The 26,443-nt window shown below is 47.8% G+C and overlaps 1 protein-coding gene across 1 annotated transcript in view; it reads left to right on the forward strand.

Annotated features, from left to right (window-relative positions):
- paip1 (poly(A) binding protein interacting protein 1) overlaps positions 1–26,443 on the forward strand; it is a 75,343-nt gene that overhangs the window by 18,291 nt on the left and 30,609 nt on the right. The window contains exons 2-4 of the mRNA XM_070877382.1: positions 17,272–17,441; positions 22,490–22,693; positions 25,930–26,042. Of these exons, the coding sequence (XP_070733483.1) occupies positions 17,272–17,441; positions 22,490–22,693; positions 25,930–26,042 (487 nt within the window). The remainder of the gene's footprint in view (positions 1–17,271; positions 17,442–22,489; positions 22,694–25,929; positions 26,043–26,443) is intronic.

Here is a 26,443-nt window from a genome sequence, read left to right on the forward strand (position 1 = left end):
GGGCAGGGAAGTGGACCTGAGTCCATGATCAGATCAGCCATGATATTAAATGATGGAGCAAGCTCAAGGGGCCGTATGGCCTACTCCTGCTCCTATGTCTTATGATCCTATTAATCTCTTTCCTAGCTCCATAAAATCTCCCTGCAGGACCATGTCCCTCTTTCTACCTATGTCATTGGTATCAACATGGACCACAACCTCTGGCTGTTCACCCTCCACCCTCAATGTCCTGCAGCGGTTCATTGACATCCTTGACCCTGGCAGCAGGGAGGCAGCATATCATCCTGGAGTCATGTCTGCGGCCGCAGAAACGCTTGTCCGCTCCCTATCGAATCCCCTACCACTATTGCTCTTCCACTCTTCTTCCTCCCCCCCCCCCCCCCCCCCGGTGCAGCTCAGCCACCCATGGTGCCGTGGACTTGGCTCTGGCTGCACACCCCAGAGGAAATATCACCCTGTGAGCAGATAATCTGTTTGAGGGTTGAGGGATTAAAGTTGGCCAGGGCACCGGGGAGAACTCTCCTGCTCTTCTGGGACATAGTGCTGTGGGATCTTTTACGTCCACCAGAGAGGACAGACGGGGCTACTGTTTAAGAACATTGAACATAAGAATTAGGAGCAGGAGTAGGCCACACTGCTCCTAGAGCCTGCTCCGCTATACAATAAGATTATGGCTTTCCTGCCCACATCCCTTGATTCCGCGAGTTCATACATCTATCAATCATAGCATTGAAAATACTAAACGACTCCTCCGAAAGATGATGGGAGTTTCAGCTGAGAATTTGTGCTCGGTTCTCTGCAGTGGGACTTGAGCCCACGATCTTAGAAATCAAAGGCGAGAGTGCTATCCATCGAGCCACGGCTGACACTGTTGTGCACTGTTCAGGTGAAGCAGTGTTAGAGACTGGGGGATATTTGGACCAGAGAATGCGTCCATTCAGTACTCTATTTCCATTATACTAATTGCTGTGTCCATATTGACAGTGGGAGCTGCCTATGTACGCTTGCCATGTAACGAAACACACCATCCTCCCACTGGGGGTGCTGCTGTATCTTCAGCACACGGTTACACAGGAACGGTCGACATTGGCAAGTTCCATTATAAATGTGGACACAAGAATTCATGATGGAAAAAGTTGACAGGAAGTGCGTGGAGACAGAAGACTCCAGCCCGCGGCTTAGCGTTCAGATAAATATAATAAATCCCTGTGTGCATCATTAGAAACCTTGTGGATGGTGTGCACTTTCTACATATGGAGCCTCGATGTCAACATTTGTAGTAGGAATGCAAACATTTCATAATATTGATATAAATTGGATGGAGACATTTGCCACCAGTTTTTGATGAAGGAAACAAATTGCTCAAGAAGCTTTTTGGAAAAACACATTTTGTCTTGCCATTTTTGCTCATTAACTGAAATTTCTAAGTCCGCAATAACGTTTTAAAAAATAAAAATATAATATATTTCTCAACATGAATAAATTTGTGCATCGAATGGTCCTTTGTATCTTTTAATGCTTTCATTAAAGTGTTTACTTCAGAGTCTCCGCTATCTGTGGAGCTTGTGGTGCAGGGGTGAGGAGCATTGCTGGAGTATTTGCTGAGGTAATTTTAGATTGTGTAAATCTATGTTAACGGCTGCATAAGTTTGTAAGCTGACTAGTGCACCGAAAAGGGTAAACTTGCAACCTCTCTGCTCCAGGAACGGATTGTGTTGGGATAATTGCACTCCCCCAGACAGGAAGTGGGTGACTTATGGCTCTTTAGGGAATCGGCACCAGCATAGTGGGCTGTGTTCTGTGACTTTATGATCTGAATATTATTTAAATCGTGAAAAGCTAGGGACAGTGGCGGTCTAAAGAGATTTAGAGGTTCATATATACAGATCGTTGAAACGTAGTGGTCGGATACCAAAAAAAATTAGAAGTCCAATGGAATGTTAGCCTTTATAACTGGAGGGCTAGAATTTTAGGGGGAAGAATTTTTGCCACGGCTATACAAAGCCCTTGTTGGACCACACCTGGAGTACTGTGTACAGTTCTGGGCACCAACCCTTAGGAAGGATATATTGGGATTGGAAGGAGTTCAGTGCAAATTCACCAGAATGTTACCAGGGCTCCAAGGAGCAATGACATAAACTAGGATTGTATACCCTGGAATATAGAAGCTTAAGGGGTGTTTTGATTGAGGTTTTTAGCATTTTGAAACTAATTGATAGGGTAGAGAAAGAAACCTTTTGTACTGGCGGGAGAGTCTAGGACAAGGGGACATGACCTTAAAATCAGAGTCGGGCCATTCAGGAGAGAAGTTAGGAAACATTTCTTCACCCAAAAAAGTGGTAGAAGTGTGCAACGCTCCTGCAAAAAGCAGTGGATGCTAGCTCAATTCATAATTTTAAATCTGGGATGGAAAGATTTTTACCAGTCAATGGTATAAAAGGAATATGGAGTTAAGATAGAGACAGCCATGATCTCATTGAATGGCGGAACAAGCTCAAGGGGCTGAATGGCTTACTTCCTATGTTCCAATTATTTGAGATGTTCTGGCTACGAACAGATAGTGGAACCAAGTGAAGGCAGTTCCAGTCAGCCTAAGTTTGCTATCAGTAAATGCTGTGATCTACGTGGATTAGCAGCACCCGTTATTTCATTCTTTGGCAATTAGAAAAGAAAACCACGGCTGGGAATTTCCGCAAAAGCTACTCCTCTACCGCTGCTTCACTGGAAGTGCGGCATAATTCTCGTTTATCAGTCAGTGTTGGCTGAGCTGTAATTTCTTCTATGGCTATTTGTATTTAAGGAAGGATATGCTTACATTGGAGGCTGTTCAGAGAAGGTTCACTTGGTTGATTCCGGAGATGAGGGGATTGACTTATGAAGATAGGCTGAGTAGGTTGGGCCTCTACTCACTGGAGTTCAGAAGAATGAGATATTACTGAAACTTCTAAGATTATGGCCACAAGTTTCCACATGATTTGCTCCTGATTTTTAGGAGCAACTGGTGTAGAACGGAGTATCTTAGAAATCGGAATTCTCGTCATTTAGTTTGCTCCAGTTCTAGTCAGTTAGAACAGTTTCACTTTGGAACAGAATTTTTTTTTCAAAAGGGGGCGTGTCCGGCCACTTACGCCTGATTTCAAAGTTTCGTGAGTGAAAACTTACTCCAAACTAACTTAGAATGGAGTAAGGGAAGATTTTTGTACGCTCGAAAAAACCTTGTCTACACTTTAGAAAATCAGGCGTAGGTTACAAATCAGGCGTAGGGAATGGTGGGGGGGTTTAAAGGGAAGTGTACAAACATTAAACACATCAGTTTTACACATAGGCCCCAAGTTTCCACATGATTTGCTCCTGAATTTTAGGAGCAACTGGTGTAGAACGGAGTATCTTAGAAATCTGAATTCTCCACATTTAGTTTTCTGCAGTTCTAGTCAGGTAGAACAGTTTCACTTTGGAACTGAATTTTTTTTTCAAAAGGGGGCGTGTCCGGCCACTGACGCCTGATTTGAAAGTTTCCACAGTGAAAACGTACTCCAAACTAACTTAGAATGGAGCAAGTGAAGATTTTTGTACGCTTGAAAAAACCTTGTCTACACTTCAAAAAATCAGGCGCAGGTTACAAATTAGGCATCGGGAACGAGGTGGGGGGGGAAGAGAAGTCATTAAATTCTACAATCAATCCTTAGTTATACTTATACAAATATTATACAAATAAATCCAACCTGAATAAAAATTTATAAGCAAGGAAAAGATTAAATAAACCATGTTCCTACCTGTGTGAAAGTGCTTCAGGCAGGCCTTTCAGGCAGCGGTGTGGCGTCGGTCTCTGGGCCAGGCAGCAAGCAGCGCTTCAGGCAGCGGTGTGGCGTCGGTCTAGGGGGCAGGGGCAGGCAGCAAATAGCCTTGGTGCTTGAGGCAGGCCTTCATTCCCCGCGAAGATGCAGCACCCGGACGGACTTGAGGCCATTCGGCCATGGGATTGCAGCGGCGTCAGTGGCTGGTCGGGAGCAGCAGCAGTCTTCGAGCTGTGAGGGGGACTGACTGCTAAAAGCACTCCCTCACACACAGAAATATCAAGAAAATTAAAATGCAAGTCTTTGCAAGGGTTCAATAAACAAATTTTCACTTTTTCTGCAGCACTTTTAAAAATGGCCGAGTGCCAATGTTTACTTCAGACTGCGCGTGCACGAACGCTCCAACGCGCAGGGTTGCCGGCACCAAAAAAACTCATTTAAATTATACCCGCCCCCTCCTACTTACAAAATAGGCGCGAGTGGTAGGCTCCGCCCCCTGTGCGCCGCGCCAAGCAGACATCGAGCTGCAAGGAGCTTGAGAATACCGCGTTTTTTTTCAGGCGCCGTTTTCGGCGCGAAAAACAGGCGCCCAGCTCTGAGGGGCGCCGTTTTCGCCGCGTGTGGAAACTTGGGGCCAAAGAGCCATCATCAATAATAAATGATAAATACATCAATAAATCAACCAATAAATCAATCAAAAAAAATTAATAAATAAAACATTTTCTACTTACTGACTGCAGCACCAGGAGCCCTCCAACACCCCCCCCCCCCCCCCCCAGTGTGTGTCTCAGTGTCTCTATCTCTCTGTCTGTCTGTGTGTGTATCTCATTCTCTGTCTGTCTGTGTGTGTGTCTCATTCTCTGTCAGTGTCTGTGTTTCTGACAGCGGGGGGGGAGCAGGGGGAGGGATGGGGAGGAGGGGGGAAAGGGGGAGAAAGGAGTTGGGGCGGGAGGGAAGGAGGTTGGGGGCGGGGGGGGGAAGGAGATTGCGGGGGGGGGGAGGCTGAACGGGCCGGGCCCGAGACTTCGGGCAGGGCCCGTCCCCAGCACCAGATTTGCAGGTAGGTGGCGTTGGGTCGGGTCGGAGGAATTGGTGGGAGGGAGGTCGGTTCGGTTCGGGTGGGGGGGGAAGGTAGGGAGGTCAGATCGGATCCAGTCCGGGGGCGGGCGGGAGTCAGGTCGATGTCTGGGGCGGGGGGGGGGAAGCGGGAGTCGGTGTCCGGGGGGGGGGGAGCGGGAGTCGGGTCCGGGGGGGGAAGCGGGAGTCAGGTCGGTGTCGGGTCCGGTCCAGGGCCCGGGGGGGGGAGGAGCGGGAGTCGGGGCAGGTCCGGGGGCGGGGTGGGGGAAGCGTGAGTAGGAGTAGGTGTCGGGTCGGGAGAAAGCATGAGCTGCCCGTGGGAGGAGCCTTATTCACGCAGCCCCAGTGAGGCCATTCAGCCAGGGCTAGGGGCTGCGTGCTTCTGCCCCTCCCACAAAGTTTTGGGCGCTTGGAGCTACTGAACATGTGCGCCCACTGTAGCGCGCATGTGCAGAGGTCCCGGCACTGTTTTCAGCGCACGGACCTGGCTCCGCCCCCTACAGCTCCTGCTGTGCTGCGCCGAGGGCCAGAGGACCTGCAGGGAGGTGGAGAATCTGGAGGTTGTTTTTAGGCGCACTTTGTGGCGCGAAAAACTGGCGTCCAGGTCGGGACTGCGCCATTCTTGGCGCGGCTCGAAACTTGGGCCCAATGACAGGGCTCGACAAGGTAGATGCAGAGAGGATATTTCCACTCATAGGGGAAACTAAAACTAGGGGACATAGGCCTCAATTTTGGCCGAGCCCGTTTTTCGACGCACTTACTGGAGTTGCGCCGCTTATCTTCGTTCCAAGGTGCGCCGAAAAAAATGTTGCAACTTTGGCCGCTGTCCGGCGTCTTCACTGCAGTCATGCAGCGTGGCCAGTCAAGTCGGGGGGTGGAGCATGCGTTCTGCGCTGGAAAATGTGCCTGGACGTCTGCACATGCACAGTGGAGTCCGCTGGTGATGTCCGCGCATGAGCAGTAGCGCTGAGAGTTGGCAATTGGCCATTTTTAAAGAGCTAGTTAGCTGCTTGTGTTTTGGTGCCAGGAGTGCTGTGGTAGGAAAATCGCTGCTGAATTCAAGAAGCAGTGCTCTGTTTAGTAAAATCAGTGCTGCATGCTAGCAGAAGTGCCAGACGAAGTGCTGTATTTATAAAAATCACTACTGCATGCAAGCTGGCAGGAGTGCTATATTTGGAAAAAGCAGTACTGTGTGTTTGGAAAAATCACTGCTGCATGCAAAATCAGTACTGTGTATCTAAGAGCATTGGAAAGGTGCTGAGAGTGTCTCCGAGCAACTGCAGCAATACAGCAATGAGCAACGTGGACCAAGAACAAAAAAATTCTTGCTGGAAGAAGTGGAGACACTAGTTAAAGTCATTCAGAACAGATAGAGGAGCCGGATACGAGCAGAGGCCGTGCAAAAGTGCCACCCAAAGAAATGAAGAAACGCTGGAACCAAGTTGCAGAAGATTTCTGCGCATTGGTGAACACCAAGTCCTGGCAGGACCTTGGTCAAGTAGTTAGTGTAAGTAATATTTTCATTTATTCAATGCAATTGTAAATGTGACCAGCTGTATATATCCCACCCAGCAGAAAGACACCCTCTTAAAAAGTTGCATTTTGATCTTTGCAGAAGAAATTGTCCCACAACAAAAGGGAAAGACTCGGAACAGGAGGAGGCCTGCCAAATCTGCACACACTGACACCCTTGGAAGACGGGCTCGCTGCTTTGATGGATTCTGCCTGGAGAATAACAATCAGTACTGCACAAGCTGGGCCCAAAATCGAGGGAGACGGTAAGTCCTGAAAATTCATCGTGGCCCTTCAAATCAACCTGCTGTCTGGCTTGCTATGTGTGATCCTACTCATGCCACCCATCCTGCCCCCTCCTCTGCTGACAACCATTTGACTGTTCTGTTATATTTTGCAGAATCTGATGCCAATCCTGAAGATGCAGAAGAAGATTCAGACGCGGACGAGCCTGAGGACGAGAACATCTTCCCAGCCAACCCTCCAGACCAACATGGGAGTGAGGGCGAGTTGGGTCAGCTGGATGAAGCTACCACTTATATACTGAATTTCGAGCATGTGCAGTTTTTGGAGTTGCCAACCCCTTCCATGATTAGTGATTTGAGTTCTGGTGTGACATTCCTTGGTTTCTCACAATCCGAGGTTGCGGGCCTAGGTAGTGGGATGCAGCAATTAACACACAGGACCCCACTGTCCGAGGATGCAGATGCCACTGGGATGCCGTGAGGCACACCCAGGGCCCCACCATCCGAGCCTGTGCCTCCCACTGGGATGCGGTGAGGGGAAGGAGAAATCGACCACACTCTCCTGAGATGCAGAATGCAACAGATGTGGTTCAAATCATGGCATTGAGTGCGGAGAGCATCGACCTTACCCGATCACATCTGGACACTACCAGTGGGGTGAGTGATGAGCTAGCGGGATTGTCGGGAGAAGTAACAGCAATGGCACAGGAAATGGGAACGATGTGTGGGAATATCAGTGAGGGAATAGTGTCCATGAGGGAGGGAATGTCAGGTCGTGGATAGGACGACAAGGGCAATGACACAGGCCATGAGGGAAGGAAAGTTTCAGTCCGCTGAGACGCTCTGGGTGCATGAGGGAGGGCATGTGTGAGTTAGCTGCTGCAATAAGGGAACACACCCAGGCCATGCGCCCATTGACAGAATCAACTGCCACTCCCACTGCAATCCCCACACCAGCCTCTGAAGAGACCCAAGCCGGACCCTCCACATTAACACCCCCCCCCCCCCCCCCCCACACCACACATCAAGAAGTACACATTAAACGAGATGTTAAAAGGAATAAGCTTGGTACCAAGCCCAAAATGACTGCGCCACCGCCTGCGGACAGAGGTGGTGGAGAGTCCCAAGACCAAGTGCAGCGGGTGTTGTTCGACTAAGGGGGATGGGTGCAGCCTTTCTTTGCTGCTGTTGTTGTTGATACTGTTGTAACTGTTTTCACATTGAAAGTTTTTTGTAAGTTATGTAAATTTACAACTTTATGTGATCTTAAAGTTTTTAAGTGATCTTAAAGAGTCATATTAAAGTAAAGTTTGAAACAAGAATAATTTTATTACAGTAAAGTTAAGTACATTATAAACTTCTGACTAAAATATATTTTACATTAAAACTGAATCATGTTCCATTAACACAACACAACATTATGGAACAGCTCCAAAAAATAAACATGTCCATGCGGAATAGTTGTCGCTGAGCCCTAGGGCATCAGTAAAGCGTTCACGGATGAGCTGTTGGCGCAAGGCTCGAGCAATCGTTAAAGGAGCACGATGGCCCGCTGTCGAGGAAATATTTAGCTTAAATTAACTCAGGCGGAGACTTTCAGAACTGTACTTCGAGAGAATTTATTTTAAAAAGCAAGATATATCTCGGAGAGCCTGCTTGGACCGTACCAAGGCAGAACTCTGTCGTACAAGCAAATTGCACTTATCTTTATACAGAAATTGAATACAGAAATAGAAAAAGAATCTTATTCATTCGTCCCGCGAGTACAAAGGTCGTCTCGGGAGGTGCACACTCTATCTGTCCTTGCATAGTTTTTCTCTGTTCACAGTCTAATAAGCAGAATCAAAAGGAGACTCCCTTTTAATACCAGATGGTCATTTAATTGCATCTCTAAGTTTCAAGGCTAAAAAGCGTGGCTATTTTTCTAGTCTTATTATTTCTTTAAGCATAGCAAAAATCAGAATTTAACCCTTCCCTCTAAATTAAGCCAGGTGTTCATAGTTTCTCTCTTCCACACCCGCCCTCCTCCACCGTCGTGCTCCGGCCTCGGGCACTTGCATGGTTTCCTTATCCTCGTCATCATCCTCCTCCACCTCCTCCTGCTCGTCACCTGCATCTTCCAAATCATTATCATTAGCCACTCTCACTACAGGTGGGTCTTCTTCCACTACCAGCTGCTGCTGCCTCATGATGGCTAATTTATGCAGCATGCAGTACACAACAGTGAGCTAACCGACAATCTCGAATATTGCAAGTAGCCTCCGGAATGGTCAAGGCATCGGAAACGCTGTTTCGAGATGTCAATGGTCCTCTCTATGATGCTGCGCGTCATAATGTGTGACATGTTGTATTGATGGTCACCTTCCGCCCAGATTTCGCGTAAGCACGTCATGAGCCAGGTGGCGAGGCCGTACCCTTTGTCTCCCAGTAGCCAGCTCTGCCCTTCTGGCTGCTGCTCAAACATGGCAGATATAACAATCGCGTAGTGTGAACGCATCGTGGGTGCTGCCAGGGTATCTTGCATCGACTGACGTGATGCGATGCATGTTGTCACACACGAGCTGCACATTAATAGAGTGGAAACCTTTTCTATTCCTGAACAGCTCGGCATCCTCCAAAGGTGCTCACAAGGCGATGTGGGTACAATCAATGCAGCCCTGTACCTTTGGGAAGTCAGCAATCCTTGAGAACCCCACTGTGCTGTCATGGATTGCTTGGGCGGTCATTGGGAACTTGATGAAGTCATTCCTCCGCACATGCAGTGCAGCAGTGACGGAGCATGTATTGCATGTTGAGAGATGGCGCATACATCCCCAGTTGTGGCCTGATCCAGATGCATAAAATGAAAGTGCAGCTGTAACCTTCACTTCAACTGACAAAGCAGTCCACCTTCCACTTCTCGGCTGTAGGTCTGGTCTCAGCAACTCTCAGATCTCACGGATAACTTCTCTGTGGAAAAGCAGCCTTCTGACATATTCTGCATCACTTGGGTGCAGGTACGAACGCCTGACTCGAAATTGCCGAGGTGGGTAAAGCCTCTTGCCTAGCAGCCTACGGGCTCTGATGTTCCTGATGTGATGAGCTCCAATCAATTGTCTCCTACTAGCACAATGATGCAGAACGCTTGCAAAAGGCATGGCATTATCAGTATTGCCCCCATACTAAAAAGTTAAACTTTCAAAGAAGGTCAAAAATGTAGGAAAGCAGGCAGAACAGATTCGCAGTTCTCTCTCCTCCCTCCCTCCCCCGCCCCCCCCCCCAAAAAAAAGTCTGTATGGATGGACCACACCCAAAGGTCTTTTGTCCTCTCCTCCTTCTCTTTCCCCCCCGAATCTTGTAACCTCTCTCCTCCTCTTCCCCCCACCCCCCCCCGACCCAGCTTCTCTGTTGAATTACAGCCTCTTCCTCTCCTCTGGGCCCGCGCCCCAGCCTCTCCGTTGATTTGCTTGCTGCAGCCTCTCCGTTGAATCCTGATGCCGGCCAGTTCAATTGCTCCCGCCCCAGCCCAGGCCGAGTGGCCTCCCGCACCGGCCCGCTACCTTCCAAGACCAAGTTTGAAGATGAAGGTTGGACTTTAATTTTTTATTTCTCATAGAATTGTTAGGTTTGGTTTGCAAACATTGCTCAGGGTAAGGCTTGGTTGGTTTAGGTGCATGTCCTCTCCGCTTCCCACCCCTATCCCAGGCCGAATGGCCTCCGATTATACCTATCTGCGCCGATTTCTTTAACTCTTCACAAGGGTTTTCTGAAGTGGCCACATATGCTGGCCTAAGTCGAAATGGAATAATTATTAGCTGGTTGAAGTTGCCTAAATGGGCAAAACTGGCGTAGGTGGCTGGTAATGCCCCCTTTTGAGAAAAAAAACGAACCAGAAAAAGTTATGCCAGAAAAAGCAGGTTACTCCAAAAAAAAACGGAGCAACTCCTGGCCAAAATTGAGTCCAGTCTCAGAATAAGGGGCCGCCCATTTAAAACTGAGATGAGGCGAAAGTTCTTCTTGGAGGGTTGTAAATCTATGGAATTCACTGCCCCAGAGAGCTATGGAGGCTGGGTCATTGAATAAATTTTAGGTGGAGATACAGATTTTTGAGCGATAAGGGAGTAAAGGGTTATGGGGAGCTGGCAGGGAAGTGGAGCTCAGCCCACGATTAGATCAGCTATGATCTGATTGAATGGTGGAGTAGGCTCGAGGGGCCAATTGGCATGCCCCTGCTCCTATTTCTTATGCTCTTATGTTCTTCTAAACACTGGGAAGACAGAAACCATCATGTGTTGGAGCTCTGCTGCAATTCTGACAAAGCTAGGACTGAGATGAGGAGAAACTTCATCACTCAAAGCATTGTGAATCTTTGGAATTCTCTACCCCAGGAGGTTGTGGATGCTGAGTCGTTGAATATATTGGAGAGAGATAGATCAATTTTTAGATAATGGAATCAAGGGATAGTGCAGGAAGGTGGTGTTGAGATAGAAGATCGGCTGTGATCTCATTGCATGGCGGAGCAGGCTCGAGGGGCCGAATGGCCAGCTCCTATTTCTTATGTTATATGCCAATATAACTGGAACAGCTCCAAGGAAATTCCCGGCTCAAACGGTTGCCTGTTGAGTGGTTCATTTTGGTCTTGCCTATTTATTACTATTTTACAATCTATTTTGTACCATTTGGGAGGGGGCTTAAGGAAGTTTTATATCAAAATGTGGAAACTTTGCAAATGATATTCTAGGTAATTTGAGAATTTTTGTAAATGTAAATATATGTTAACAATTACACAAGTTGATAGACTCTCTAACCGTGCACTAAAAGGTTCCATTTTCCACCTCCCTGCTGCTACGGATTGTGCTCGTGGTACGGGTCAGGGTTATGTGTTGGAATACCCTGCCAGACCAGAACTGGTTGACTAATGGTGCAAGCAGTAGGGTGGGAACCTGACTGAAGGGTTTCAGGACGGGTTTGGGGAGGTGGCTGATGGGCAGAAACCCCATCGAGGGTTGGGAAGGGAGGGTCGTGGTTTAAGGGAGGGGACAATGGGCAGCTCGGATTCCCATTTCCTTAGGCCCCTTCCTCCACAAGTCTGCGAACCTCAGCTCCCCCAGAACAAAGATCCCCATAACCTCTAATGTTGGGCACAGAGCCTCAAAAAGAGCTGATCAATGTTCCTGGAAGAGCTCACTTGCTGCTGATTGTAACCAGTGCAGTCCCCACTGCTTATAGAGGTGTCGACACAATTTGCCCGTGATACGCAGTGATCAGTGCAATCTGATGATACTGCAGTATACAACTGCCTGGGTCCACATTTACAGTTGTGGTCAGGGCACTTGTCTCTCTTCAGCTTAGCGAGGAGACGGCTTGCAATACGCAGAAGATAAATTAGTGATTGCCCAAAGTCAACCATATCTCTGTATCTACCCTGTGGAGTGTGCCTGAACCAGAGAGACAGTAACCTTGACTCATCTCGGTCCGTGTCCCATCACACGGACAGTGTGAGACCGTTTTTTTCTTTGAAGCCAGTGCTGCGCTATGAAGGGAATTACACAATTCTAATGTCTGCGCCGGGACCCGGAAGGTTGGGACTTGCACAACTTAAGTGACCCTTATTTGTTGTCAACCTGATTGAGCCTGGAATTTGTGATGGGGAATAACTGGGGTTGTAACAAACTTTCCTTTCGGCCCCCAGATAAATGGATATATTTCACTTAAAGGTCTATTACGAACAACGTTGTTTTTCGGGTTGGAGCTGCGCTGCATCATAAAAAGGGTCGAATTTTCATTCCTTTCTCAGTCTGAAGAAATATTGTGTGTTTGCGTGCAGAGAATGTTGTCACCGGCAAAGCATGACATCGAGGGCCACCCCGACCTGTGCGAGAACACCATTGCAGGTCGGGGCTATAACTAGAGCTGGAGTGCCGGGCCCTGGAACATCGTGGGCGAATAAGGGTACGGGGCTCAGAAGAGACGAGGTCCCAGGGGAGCGTGGGCCAGCCCACACTGATATGTGTGTGCGCTAGGTCCGTGCAGCAGAGCAGGTCCTGGTTAACCCTTGCCACTGCACAAAGACCTAGCCCTGTCAAGCCCGTGTGGTGGCTGGTGTGCAACGGTCACCCCACGTTAAAAAAAATCCACGCGCAGGCATCTTCCACCCTCTCAATTGGAGTTCAGAACCGGAACATTGGGTCCTTCATTGAAACATCTGTGAACTCTTGTGGAAGCAAGTCATCCTCGTTCAAGGGACTGCCTCTGATGGTGATGATGATGATGAGAGAAATCGCACTTAGAAGTGCGAACAGCTAGTTGAATAACACAGAATAATAGGCGAGCTTATTGCGGGTTAAGTGGCGTCATTGTTATTGATGCCCATGGTCATCAATACGTCCCAGTTGCCCGATATAATCAGCTGCTGACATGAGAGCAGGCGAAGTAAGTCACGGCGACTGTAATATTTAAAGTACACAGCAAAAGGTTATTGGTAATTGAGCAGTCACCCACAGCAGGAGTGGGAAATGGACACTGAAAATAGGGTTCAGTGGGGTATCTGCAACCCCTACCCTCCTTCCCCATGTGCCTTTAAATTAATGACACCCTGTGGGGGTGGGTGATGGAGTGGAAATATTTGTAATCTGCAATCATCCCTGGCAACCTGTGAGGTGGGAAGAAGTATATTTGTGGACAGTACGCACACTAGGGTGTTAAAGACGGATGGTAGAGGGAATTGCAGTGAATAGCAATGGAATGGTCAGTGTGGTGTTAAAGGAACATCCTGTCGAACAGAGACGGGCACCGCTGAGGTCACAGAATGCTGCAGGGTAATGCACGACCATTCATTGTTCAGCTGCAGGAACAGCCCAGTGCAGCACATAGCGTACTGGTTATGGTACTGGATTAGTAATCCAGCGAGCACGCGAGTTCACATCCCGCCATGGCCGTTTGGGAATTTACATTCTGTTTGTAAAACCTGTTATCAGTAGAAAAAAATAGTTATCAAGATTGTCGTAAAAATCCAACTGGTTGACTTAATGTCCTTTTGCAGAGGAAGCCACTTGGTTGTTTGGGATGGACACTAAATGCTGGTCTTGCCAGCGACGACTCACGCCCCGAAATGAACGTTTAAAAAATGATTGCCAGCCGAGTGCGGAGATTGCTGCCCCACCTGGTGGGTGAGGGCTGCAGTATTTACTGCTTTTAATTTAAAGGCCAACTAATGAGACACCATTACTTTGCTTTGTCTACCCCCTCAGCAGCCTGTCCATCCTGCTCTCTCTCCACAAACGGAATGGGGCTCCTCTACCGCCGCTTCACTGGAAGTGCGGCATAACTCCCGTTTACACTGCTAACCCTCGCTCCCCCAGACTACCCCATTGTTCTGCAAAATGGAACGGAACGGGTAAGGAAGGCACCCGGAACCGAGATTTGAGCGACAGAATGCAACACTGTTCTTGTCTGGCCTCAAACACGACCGGGAATAAATACAAAATGGAGAAATGCTCGTGTTTCGACAGCTCCTTAACGCATGTTGAAGCACTTCTTATGCAAAGAATTGGGTGTTTGGAGTCCAGCTGATGTGTAGGAAGGGTAGGCAGCCATTCTGTGTGAGCAGCGTTCAACATATGCCAATGACTCGAACGGATAGTCAATCTGTTGCTTTGCTGGTGTTGGCTGAGTGAGGAATGCTGGCTTGGGCATTCATCGAATTCCCTGCTCTTCGACTATCATCATCATAAGAACATAAGAACTAGGAGCAGGAGCAGGCCATTCAATACAATCATGGCTGATCCAATCATGGACTCAGGTGCACTTCCCCGCCCGCTCCCCATAACCCCTTATTCCCTTATCATTTAAGAAACTGTCTATTTCTGTCTTAAATTTATTCAATGTCCCAGCTTCCACAGCTCTCTGAGGCAGTGAGTTCCACAGATCCACAACCCTCAGAAAAGAAATTTCTCCTCATCGCAGTTTTAAATGGGCGGCCCCTTATTCTAAGATTTTGCCCTCTAGTTCTAGTCTTCCCCCATCAGTGGAAACATCCTCTCTGCATCCACCTTGTCAAGCCCCCTCATAATCTTATATGTTTCGATAAGATTACACCTCATTCTTCTGAATTCCAATGACTAGAGGCCCAACCTACTCAACCTTTCCTCATAAGACAGCCCCCTCATCTCTGGAATCAACCTAGTGAACCTTCTCTGAACAGCCTCCAAAGCAAAGTATATCCTTTTGTAAATATGGAAACCAAAACTGCACACGCTATTCCAGGTGTGGCCTCACCAATACCCTGTATAGCTGTAGCAAGACTCCCTGCTTTTATACTCCATCCCCTTTGCGATAAAGGCCAAGATTCTATTGGCCCTCCTGATCACTTGCTATACCTGTATACCATCCTTTTGTGTTTCATGCACAAGTACCACCAGGTCCTGCTGTACTGCAGTACTTTGCAATCTCTCCATTTAAATAATAACTTGCTCTTTGATTTCTCTGCCAAAGTGCATGACCTCACACTTTCTAACATTATACTCCATCTGCCAAATTTTTGCCCACTTAGCCTGTCTGTGTCCTTTTGCAGATTTTTTGTGTCCTCCCCATACATTGCTTTTTCTTCCATCTTTGTATCGTCAGCAAACTTAGCTACGTTACATTCGGTTCCTTCTTCCAAGTCGTTAATATAGATTAATAGTTGGGGTCCCAGTACTGATCCCTGCAGCATACCACTAGTTACTGATTGCCAACCCGAGATCATTATCATCATAGGCAGTCCCTTGGAATCGAGGAAGACTTGCTTCCACTCTCAAAATGAGTTCTTAGGTGGCTGAACAGTCCAATACGAGAGCCGCAGTCCCTGTCACAGGAGGGACAGATAGTCGTGTGGGAAAGAGTGGGTGGGACTGGTTTGTTGTACGCTCTTTCCACTGCCTTTGCTTGCTTTCTGCATGCTCTCAGCGATGAGACTCGAGGTGCTCAACGCCCTCCCGGATGCACTTCCTTCACTTAGGGCGGTCTTTGGCCAGGGACTCCCAGGTGTCGGTGGGGATGTTGCATTTTATCAGGGAGGCTTTGAGGGTGTCCTTGTAACGTTTCCTCTCCCACCTTTGGCTCGTTTGCCGTGAAGGAGTTCTGAGTAGAGCGCTTGCTTTGAGAGTCTCGTGTCTGGCATGCGAACAGTGAGGCCCACCCAGCGGAGCTGATCAAGTGTGGTCAGTGCTTCAATGCTGGAGATGGTGGCCTGATCGAGGACGCTAATGTTGGTGCGTCTGTCCTCCCAGGGGATTTGCAGGATCTTGCGGAGACATCGTTGGTGGTATTTCTCCAATGACAAGGTGTCAACTCAGTGGTACATGGTCCGTGTCTCAGCCATACAAGAGGGCTGTGGTGTGATGTTTAATATCCACCGGGCAGACAGAAAGAGGGCAGCAATGTGGGGGCTTCCTCTTGGGGAAGAATGCGGGTGGGACCTGCTCTGTCCTTGTCGCTCTGCATTCACAGGTTAAGGAGGTACTGAGTTGGAAGCCAGGCAGATTCCCTCGGGTTGGGGGGAACGTTGCCACCAGCTGCTAACTCCCTTCACCAACCTCCCCCCAACCCCACCCACCAAAGTAACTTGACAGGAGGGTTGCATTGGCAGAGAGATGAGGGCAGCTCAACTCTTCAGCCTCCGAAGGTACGTGGTCCAAGATCAGAACAAGAGCGGGGGGGGAAAACAACAAACATTTCCTCCGGAAGTATGCCAGGTTTATTAGCGAGGGGATAACTGTCCCAGAATAGGTGAATTAATCTGGAGTAATTTACATACCTTCCTACCGGGGGTTAAAGTTTAGCTGTCTGTGACCATATCTGACCATTTTCATTAAATGGACATACGGTCTCAAGCTCTCCACCACTGGGGGTTTCCCTCACCTCATGTCTGGGTCTGTTGTAGGCTCATCAATAGCGATTGATTGCTGTGATCAGTCAACAACTCGATTATCGTTGCGTCGTGTGACTACCGGGATGGTAGGAGGTGAACTGGATAGACCGTGGTCTCTTTCTGTCCAGCAATTCCTAGCTTCCTTCCTATACTCGGCTAGGATCATGTCGACAACCCTTGTAACACGAAATGGTTACCCACTCCGGCTGTGAAACCTGGCTAAAGGGCAGTCAGATGCTTGTACGTTCCGTCACCCTGGGGCTGTCATGTCATTTAAAACCTTCCAGATGTGAGGGGTTCAGTTATCGCTGATGTCACTAGGCGGAGTTACGCAAGCGTGCCTGGAGTGCTTGTGGACTATTTCTGGCTTCGGCAGGCAATCAGTCCCGCAAAGCCTATTTGCGCTTTCTTTTATCATTGACTGCTCTGTCCAGTTCGAATTTTGCGGGTTTCAGAAGGATCCTTCTCAGAACACCAGAAATCCTGAATCAGAACACTGGGATCTGTTCGTATCAGCAAGTTGAGATATTTGCAGGCCAACAGGTACATAGATTCAAACTTTTGAGATGTCCCCCGAGTCTCCATTGTGCCCACGAAGGCAAAAAGATCAGACGGACATGAACTGGACCCTTGCTTGGAGTGGAAACGATAAGCTTCCATGAGGAATTAATTATTTTAGGGGCACTGGAGGTGGAGTGGGGAAGAAGGAAGGTGCAGAAAAATGTCAAGACAATTTTTCTTGTTTTTTTTCCAGATAGCAGCATCCGAGGGCAAACGACATTGGGATCTCATGACCAGTTTATGTGTCACAGCGCAAACACCGCCATGGTTAAACCACAGAGGGTAGAAGCATTCACCATCCAGTCGAAACTATCGGCCAGCGCGCCGGAGTTCTACCCACCAGGCTTCATGGCGATACCGTCGGTGAGTATGGCGGGAAGGTACCGATCACTGCTGTACAGTACAAGATTAAATAGTCCCCTGACGTTTCTAACTTATTTTATTTGGCGTTGCTGGTTGGTTCTAGGCTGGAGTGTTGGTTAGTTAAATTCACCTAGTGACGTGGCATGGACAGCCAAGGTCTGTTGTCCTGAGGCAGGGATAGCTTAGGTGCTCTTTCCAAGCCCTCAATCCAGACCCCAGGGTCATAGAATTATTCCGCACAGAAGGAGGCTATTACTTTTCTTCTTCAATTATGCAATTATATTGGTCCTTGGTGAGACGGCATCTGGAGTATTGTGTACAGTTTTGGTCTCCTAACCTAAGGAAGGATATACTTGCCATAGAGGGAGTGCAATGAAGGTTCACCAGACTGATTGTTGGGATGGGGGGATTGTCCTATGAGGAGAGATTGAGTAGACTAGGCCTATATTCTCGAGAGTTTAGAAGAATGAAGTGTGATCTCATTGAAACATACAACATTCTTAGAGCTTGACAGGGTAGATGCAGGGAGGATGTTTCCCCTGGCTGGGGAATCTAGAACCAGGGGTCACAGTCTCAGAATAAGGACTGAGATGAGGAGAAACTTTTTCACTGGGGGTGGTGAATCTTTGGAATTCTCTACCCCAGAGGGCTGTGGATGCTCAGTCGTTGAGTATATTCAAGGCTGAGATCGATAGATTTTTGGATATTAAGGCAATCAAAGGATATGGGGACAGTGCAGGAAAGTGAAGTTGAGGTCGAAGATCAGCCATGATCTCATTGAATGGCGGAGCAGACTCAAAGGGCCGAATGGCCTAATCCTACTCCTGCTCCTAATTCTTATGTTCTTATTCATGGTTTGTCCTGTTTGAATTCTGTGGGCTTGAAGGTTTGGAAAGAGCTGTTCTTCGCACGGAAGCTGCATTGGTGACTGAATCAGCACACAGGATCTGTTGGTATCATCGACTTTCAATATGTGCAGATTAATGGGAGCGTGACAGCCTTGGCTCAGTGGGCAGCACTCCCGCCTTTGAGTGGGAAGGTTGTGTGTTCAAGTCCCACACCAGAGACCTAAGCACAAAAATGCAAGCTGACACTGCAGTGCAATAGAGAGGGAGCGTTGCACCGTCTGAGGTGCCGTTTTTACATGAGATGTTAAACCGTGGCCCCATCTGCTCTCTCGGGTGGACTTTAAAGATCCCACGGCACCATTTTGAAGAAAAACAGAAGAGTTCTACCCGGTGTCCTGGTTAATATTTATCCCTCAACCAACATCACTAAAAAAAAAATTGACTGGTAAATTATCACATTGCTGTTCGGTGGGAGTTTGCTGTGTGCAAATTAGTTGCCGCGTTTCCAACATTACAACAGTGACTACACTTCATTGGCAGAAAGGTGCCTTGGGATGTGCTGCGGTTGTTGAAGGTGCTTTAGAAATGCACGTTCTTAAATGTTATGTACAAGGCTCCTGAGGCTCCATGGTATGTACTTCCTTAGCTGACAAAGAATTTGAACCTTGGACAGATACCCACCTTCTCAGGATGCGGAGCAGTTTCCAGAGTGTTTACTGCAATTGGCCACATGGTTCTTTTTGTCACCCCGGTCGTTATTTTGTTGGGAATCAGGGAGGGGTTGCCCAAGTTTGCAGCATCTAATGGGGTCAGCCTGGCCTGACCATGTTATCTCGCCTTCGTTATGAAGAATTAGCATTCATTTTAACATTATTTGGGTTTTATTTTATTGAAATGTCAAAAGTGATGGTGTGGAGAGGTGAACGATTTGCCCAGGCCTTGGATCTCCTGAGGACCCATGTTTGAATTGAGTCTAGTCTGATGGCTGTGAAGGTCCGCTGTGAAATAAGCTCTGAACCTTATCCTGTATCTAACCCGTGCTGTACCTGCCCTGCGAGTGTTTGATGGGACAGTGTAGAGGAACTTTACTCTGTATCTAACCCCATGCTATACCTGCCCTGGGAGTGATTGATGGGACAGTGTAGAGGGAGCTTTACTCTGTATCTAACCCCGTGCTTTACCTGTCCTGGGAGTGTTTCATACTGACACTGGGTGTTTGGAGTACTAAAGTCTTTCACTTCGTCGAGTATAAAAAAAATCAGAGGTATAAACTGGTGTGATTACTGAGCTGGCCTAAAACTAATGAGGATCCTTTAAGTAGTACACAGTAGAAATTGCATGATTGTTGAAGCACCCTAAGTTAGTCGCAAAGCTCATGATAATCCAGCTCCCTCACACTGTTGCTCTGCAACCACTCCACAGCACCTTGTGTTACTGACTCTATCTCTACTGATGTTAATCCAGCTCCCTCACACTGTCACTCAGTAACCCCTCTCCCCCAGCGCCCTGTTACTGACTGTCTCTGTACTGATAATCCAGCTCCCTCACACTGCCACTCAGTAACCCCTCTCCCCCAGTGTCACTGACTGTATCTCTACTGATGTTAATCCAGCTCCCTCACGCTGTCACTCAGTAACCCCTCTCTTCCAACACCCTGTGTTACTGACTGCATCTCTACTGATAATCCAGCTCTCCCTCACTGTCACTCAGTAATCCCTTAGCGCCCTGTGTTACTGACTGTATCTCTACTGATAATTCATTTCCCTCACTGTCTCTCAGTAACCCCCCCCAGTCAGATCTCCTCAGCATTGCTCGGTTCTTGAGGAAATGCAGACATTTCTAATTCGATGTTGGTGTTGCTGGAGTGGTTTTGCCGTGGGGTGAATTAGCTTCTCCTTACCCTGCTTTGCATGGCTTCTGGAGTTCGTGCCCTGCTGCTGGCTGATCTGATGCTGAGAGACTCAGCTTGTTAATTATATTTTTGAAAGGATAAAAAGGCTCTTTTGCATCTATTATCAGAATGTTACACGTATAAAACTCTGGCCTGACCCCATCTGGAGTAGTGCATTCAGTTTGGGCACTGCACCTCAGGAAGGATATATTGGCCCTGGAGGAAGTGCAGCGCAGATTCACCAGATTGATAAGAGGCTAAAAAGGGTTAAATTATTTGGACAGGTCACACAGACTAGGCTTGTATTCCCTTGAGTATAGAAAATTAAGGGGTGATCTAATTGAGGTGTTTACAATGATTAAAGGATTTGATAGGGTAGAGAGAGAGAAACTTATTTCCTCTGGTGGGGAGAGTCCAGAACAAGGGGAATAACTAAAATTAGAGCCAGGCAGTTTTGGGGTGATATCAGGAAGCACTTCTTCACACAAAGGATAGTGGAAATCTGGAAAACACACTCTTTCCCCTCCCCCCCCCCCCCCCCCAGAAAGCTGTTGAGACTGCGGTTCAATTGAAAATGTCAAAACTGAGATTGATAGCTTTTTGTTCGGTAAGGTTATATCGGGGGTTATGGAACCAAGCTGGGTAAATGAAGTTGCGATACAGACCAGCCATACTCTTATTAACTGACACAACAGGCTCGAGGGGCTGAATGGCTTCCTCCTGTTCCTGTGTCTGAGAGCTTCCCAGTTTTTTGGAACGACCGTAGTGCAGGTAAAAGCAGCAGCTACTCTGCAGCTGCATCGTCGCACAGGCAGCAGTGTGAAAAAGGGCCGCTTAAGGTGTTGTGGGTAGTGAGCAGGGAAGTGGACTCGAGTCCATGATCGGATCAGCCATGATCGTGTTAAATAGCAGAGCGGGCTCGAGGGGCCATGTGGCCCACACCTGTTCCTGTTTATGTTCTTAACCAGCTTCGGGGCTGTTGGTTGAAGGTGGGACATTGGCCATGAAATAGTATCATTGGGATCTTTAGTGGATAGAGAAGCCCTGTGCAGCGCTCCCTCACAGAGACATTGAGCGCAAGTGCCACAGTGGGGATTGAGTCCTCGACCTGACCCAGAGGCGAGTGTGCTAACAACTGAGCCACACTGGCATTCGATGTGAACCATCGGTGGTTGCAGAGCAAGCCTGGAACCGGACTGCTGGTCCTTTTAATAAGAACATAAGAAATAGGAACAGGAGTAGTCCATTTGACCCCTCGAGCCTGCTCCGCCATTCAAGCATTAATACTTCAGGCCTCGACAAAAATCATCAATCCCTGAATGCCACCTACAACAATTTAACTTGGCAGTTCTACATTTTAAAGGGCCGCAGGAATGTTCTATAATTATTATCTTATAGAATGGCGCAGGTTGATTAATCTGTTGCTGTCTGTTTTCATTTTGTGCTCCCAGCCCCTTTTATTCCTCATTGCTGTGTGCTTCGTGAAAGAAAAAAAACTTGGGATTTATACAGCACCTTTTGTGACCTCAGGATGTCCCAAAGCACTTTACAGCCAATGAAGAACTTTTGGAGTGTAGTCACTGTTGTAATGTAGGAAACGTGACAGCCAATTTGTGCACAGCAAGCTCCCACATAATCTGTTTTGGTGATGTTGATTGAGGGATAAATATTGGCCAGGGCACTGGAGAGAACTCTCCGGCTCATCTTCGGAATAGCGACATGGGATCTTTTACGTCCCCCTGAGGGAGCAGACGGGGCCTCGGTTTAACGTCTCATCCGAAAGACGGCACTTCCGACAGTGCAGTGCTGAGGGCATATCAGCCAGAATTATTTGCTCAAGTCTCTGGAGTGGGGCTTGAACCCATGACCTTCTGGCTCGAGGGTGAGGATGCTACTTACTGAGCCACGGCTGACACCTTGTTCCTGTTTTGATAGATTGACCCCTGTGCTCTGTTTTGCTCCTTTCCGACCCTGACCTCCCAAGGCACGCTATGCAGTCCGGAGACCCAGAGAGCCTCCACCCTTGCACCCCCTCCATATTTGCTTTGCTGGACGGAGTGGCAAGGATTCATTGAATAACAGGCGCACAGAGCCCCACATCTGGGTTTTGCCAGGCGATCAGCTCCCTGTTTACACTTGGGGAGAACCCTCAAGCCCGATTGCTTTTACCGACTGTTTAGAAAAAAATACTGTAAATCCTTACACTCATCGTTTCCTCAGAAAGCAGCATCCAAAGTGCCTCAGCTTGTCGTTTAACTTCCCCTCGCCTTGCATTGTCTGATGTGTCCCCGCCCTTGGTCTCTCCACAGAAAGTGGTGCCGGATGAGGCCTATGTGGATTTCGAAATACCCCCTGACCTCACGCTTGCCGACTATCTCCAGGATTTTCTGAGTCTCCTGACCTCTCACCCTGGTAGCTTTGAGCTGGAGATTGTGCAGTTCACGGAGATGATGAACAGCTGGGTCAACACTGACGAAGCACTACAAGAAGTGGTGGAAATAATCTACCAGCAGGTGAGATGTGTGTGTGATTCTATGATTCAAAGTAATTTGTTGCAAGTGAGGCATTTCTGACATGATGCTATATAAGCACTATGGGGGGGGGGGGGAATTGCGGTCGGAGGCTTCGTTCGGATGAACGCCTTCGACCCGAAAAAAATTGTATGAAAATACCTAGTGGTCACCTTTGATTCCGGTCGGAGGCCTTCATCCGATGCGCAGCATACGGGGAGATGACTTACCTGTACGTAGGGACACGCTGGAGTCATGTGGGCCTGGACCACCAATCACTATGTAGTATTCTCATTGATAATGGGAGCTCAGTTTTTACGAGTTCCCATGACTATCAATGAGAAAACCCCCCTAAAACAAGAAACACAGCATAATAAATAAAAAAAAAACACCTCGCATATTTAAAATTAATTGAAATTAAATGTTTCAGAAAAAAAAAAGTTAAACTTTTTTGTTTTAATAGGGTTAAAAATAAACTTGCCTTAATGGACAGGGTTTTTAACATAAAAATGAATGATTACATTTCATTTGTATATGTTTTAAAATTCTTAAGTAAGCTATGCGCCTGCTTTTTACCAGGCATAAAAGTTTGAAGGACAGTTGCTGGGCACAAGTTAGGCAAATACGGGGATGCAGAGGATCTGTTGAGAAATCTTGACAGATCGGAAAAGCTGGTTTTCGGTGCGTGCGCATCTCGTCCCAAAAACCGGCTTTTGCGAGGCCTCGCCAAGTCCGTGCGCACTTTGTACCGACCCGGCAAGGCCGGAATTTTCAGCCCAGTTTCTCTTTCTCTTCTGTCATGAGTGAAATTGCGAATAGGCATGTGGAGGATCATGGGTGAGAATGCATCATATTTAAATTCCTTTTTAGAAGTAGTAATCGGCCTCGGTTAAGATGGTTGTGGTTGTTGGAGGCCAATCATCACAGTCCCAGGACATCACTGCAGGTCTTCCTCAGGGTATTGTCCTCACCGTAACCACCTTCAGCTGCTGCTTCACTGAATGTTCTTCTCTCATTCAGTGGTCATTGCTCGCTGATGCTTCCAGTGTTCAGCTCCATTCACAACTCCTACCTGACGCACACCCTGAGAAGGAATAAGAACAAACTGGTGTTGGTCCAGATACAGTCCCCACCACTTATACCATCCGTGCAGCCACCTATATCGAGTAAATAGCACTAACTGTTTGCCATTGCCACAGGAGTCATTGAATCGTAGAATGATACAGCACAGAAGGCCATTCGGCCCATTCTGCCAGTTTCAAAGATTTCTCTAGATAATCCCACTCCTCTGCTCTATCCCCATAGCCATGCAATTTTTTGCCTTTGAATCTGCTTTCACCATCCTTTCAGGCAGTGTATTCCAGATCACACATCGCTGCGTACAAAAATGTTTCCTCATGACACCTCTGGTTCTTTTGCCAATCACCTTAAATCGGTGTCCTCCGGTTCCCGACCCTTCTACCACTGGAAACACTTTCTCCTTATTTACTCTATCTAAACCTTTCATGATTTTGAACACCTCTATCAAATCTCCTCTTAACCTTCTCGGCCCTAAGGTGAACAACCCCAGCTTCTCCAGTCTCCACATAACTGAAGTCCTGCATCCCTGGCACCATTCTAGTACATCTCCGCACCCTCTCCAGGGCCTTGACATCCTTCCTACAGCGCGGTGCCCAGAATTGGACACAGTACTCCAGCTGAGGCCTAAGCAGTGTTGTTTGAAGGTTTAGCATAACTTCCTTGCTTTTATGCTCTCTTCCTCTCTTAATAAAGGATCCCGTACGCTTTCTTAACTAGTCAATTCCAAAAGCGCCACTCATAACGTATTAATGGTGACCAGGAGAATGGGTGTCAAAAAAATCCATCTGGTTCACAAATGTCCTTTAGGGAAGAAAAGCTGCCGTCCGTATATGTGACTCCAGATCCACAGCAATGTGGTTGACTCTTAACTACCCTGTGCCACTTAGTCATATTCAAGAAGGTGGCTCACCACCAAATTCTCTAGAGCAATTGGGGATGGGCAATAAATGCTGGCCTGCATCTTGTGAATACATTTTAAAAATCGGTCGAGTTGAGTGCTTTTTGCGAACCCATTGGCCTGTATCGGGTCACAGAACCTCCTTGCTGGAACTCCCTTCTGGTGTGGATGGATCTCTGTCTCATGGCCATGTACTCGATCTCTCTGAAAGTGTACCAAGTTAACAATAGGCAAGGCATTTAGTTTGATTCATAAGTAGCCTTCTAAAGTAGAATTACAGAGCAGTAGTAATTCAGACGCAAGAAAGGTGAGAAAATACGGGCTCATCGCTGCACGACCCGTCCGCTCGATTGTTGAACCTTGGCCACCTCCCTTGGCTCCTTCCACCCTCTACGAATGCTAATTGCTGGGAAAGGTGAAAAAATAATAACATTTCGGAAGGAAAATTCCCTGACTCCCAAAGGTGGCCAAGCGAGCTCCCATCGCTCAGTGATGGTGAAAACAGTGCCAGACCCGAGCCGGATTGTCTCCCGGGACGCTGCGTTTACTCCCGTGATAAATAAGTGACCGATTGCATTATTAAACACGCCGAGTCCCTGAACTGTCTGTGCCAGCCGACCGCAAATTGCGCCACCGCCCCCCCTCCCCCCCCAGTTAAGAGTAAGGAGCACGCTGTCTTCTCCCCGTGACTGCGTCGGCGTAAGGGTTTTTTTCCATCGCTTGCATCGCACATGGGCAGTTCGTGCAAATTATCGCGAGGGAGGAAATGCGACGAATGTTACCCGTCAGCTCCTGCTAATGTTAAACTTTGATTTTGTGCTTCATTCCCACTGCGTGTATCCTCCGGATCCCACTTCTGTTGTGAATTACAGTGAATCAACAGATACGGGCCAATTGGCTCAACTCGTCCATGCCGGCATCTATGCTCCGCACGAATCTCCTCCCACCCCTTTTCATCTCAGCCCTATCAGCATATCCTTCTATTTCTTGTTCCCCTATGCTTATCTAGCCTCCCTTTAATTGCATCTATACTATTCGCCTTAACCACTCCTCGTGGTAGTGAGTTCCACATTCTAACCAAACAGTACATGTGATCTGGCCACAGTTTATTGACGAAAGACACAACTTTTTTTGATACTTGTATTTGCCCCATCTGAGCGCCATCATAGATAAAGCTACATTGCTCTTGCTTGCTGCATTTTTCAGTGCTACCTCTTCTGCGAGAATACTGCTTCAGTCCGCTTTCTTTCCCTTCCCTTAGGCGACTACGGTGCCCAACTTCACGTACACGGGAGCTCGACTGTGTAACTACCTGTCGCAGAACCTAACCAGCAACCCCAGAAACAGCAACTTTCGGCAACTCCTGTTACAAAGGTAGGCGCTGGATCATTCACTCCCATGAAGTTGTAAGCTATTTTACCGTTGGCAATATTGTCTGATTCTCTTTCCCCCTACTCCTCTGATTAAAAATGTGTTCCACTATTTGTACAACAGAGCAGCAAGGTTAAAAGAAAGACTGACTTGCATTTATCCAGCACCTTTCACAACCTCGGGACGTCCCAAAGCGCTTTACAGCCAATGAAGTCCTTTTAAAGTGTAGTCACTGTTGTAACGTAGGAAACGTGGCAGCCAATTTGCGCACGGCAACCTCCCACAAACAGCAAGGTGATAACATAAGAAATAGGAGCAAGAGTAGGCCATTTGGCCCCTTGAGCCTGCTCCTGCTCTGCCATTCAATAAGATCATGGCCTATCTGATCTAGGCCTCAACTCCAC

The sequence above is a fragment of the Pristiophorus japonicus genome, chromosome 1, assembly GCF_044704955.1.
Source record: "Pristiophorus japonicus isolate sPriJap1 chromosome 1, sPriJap1.hap1, whole genome shotgun sequence".
Classification (NCBI taxonomy): domain Eukaryota; kingdom Metazoa; phylum Chordata; class Chondrichthyes; family Pristiophoridae; genus Pristiophorus; species Pristiophorus japonicus.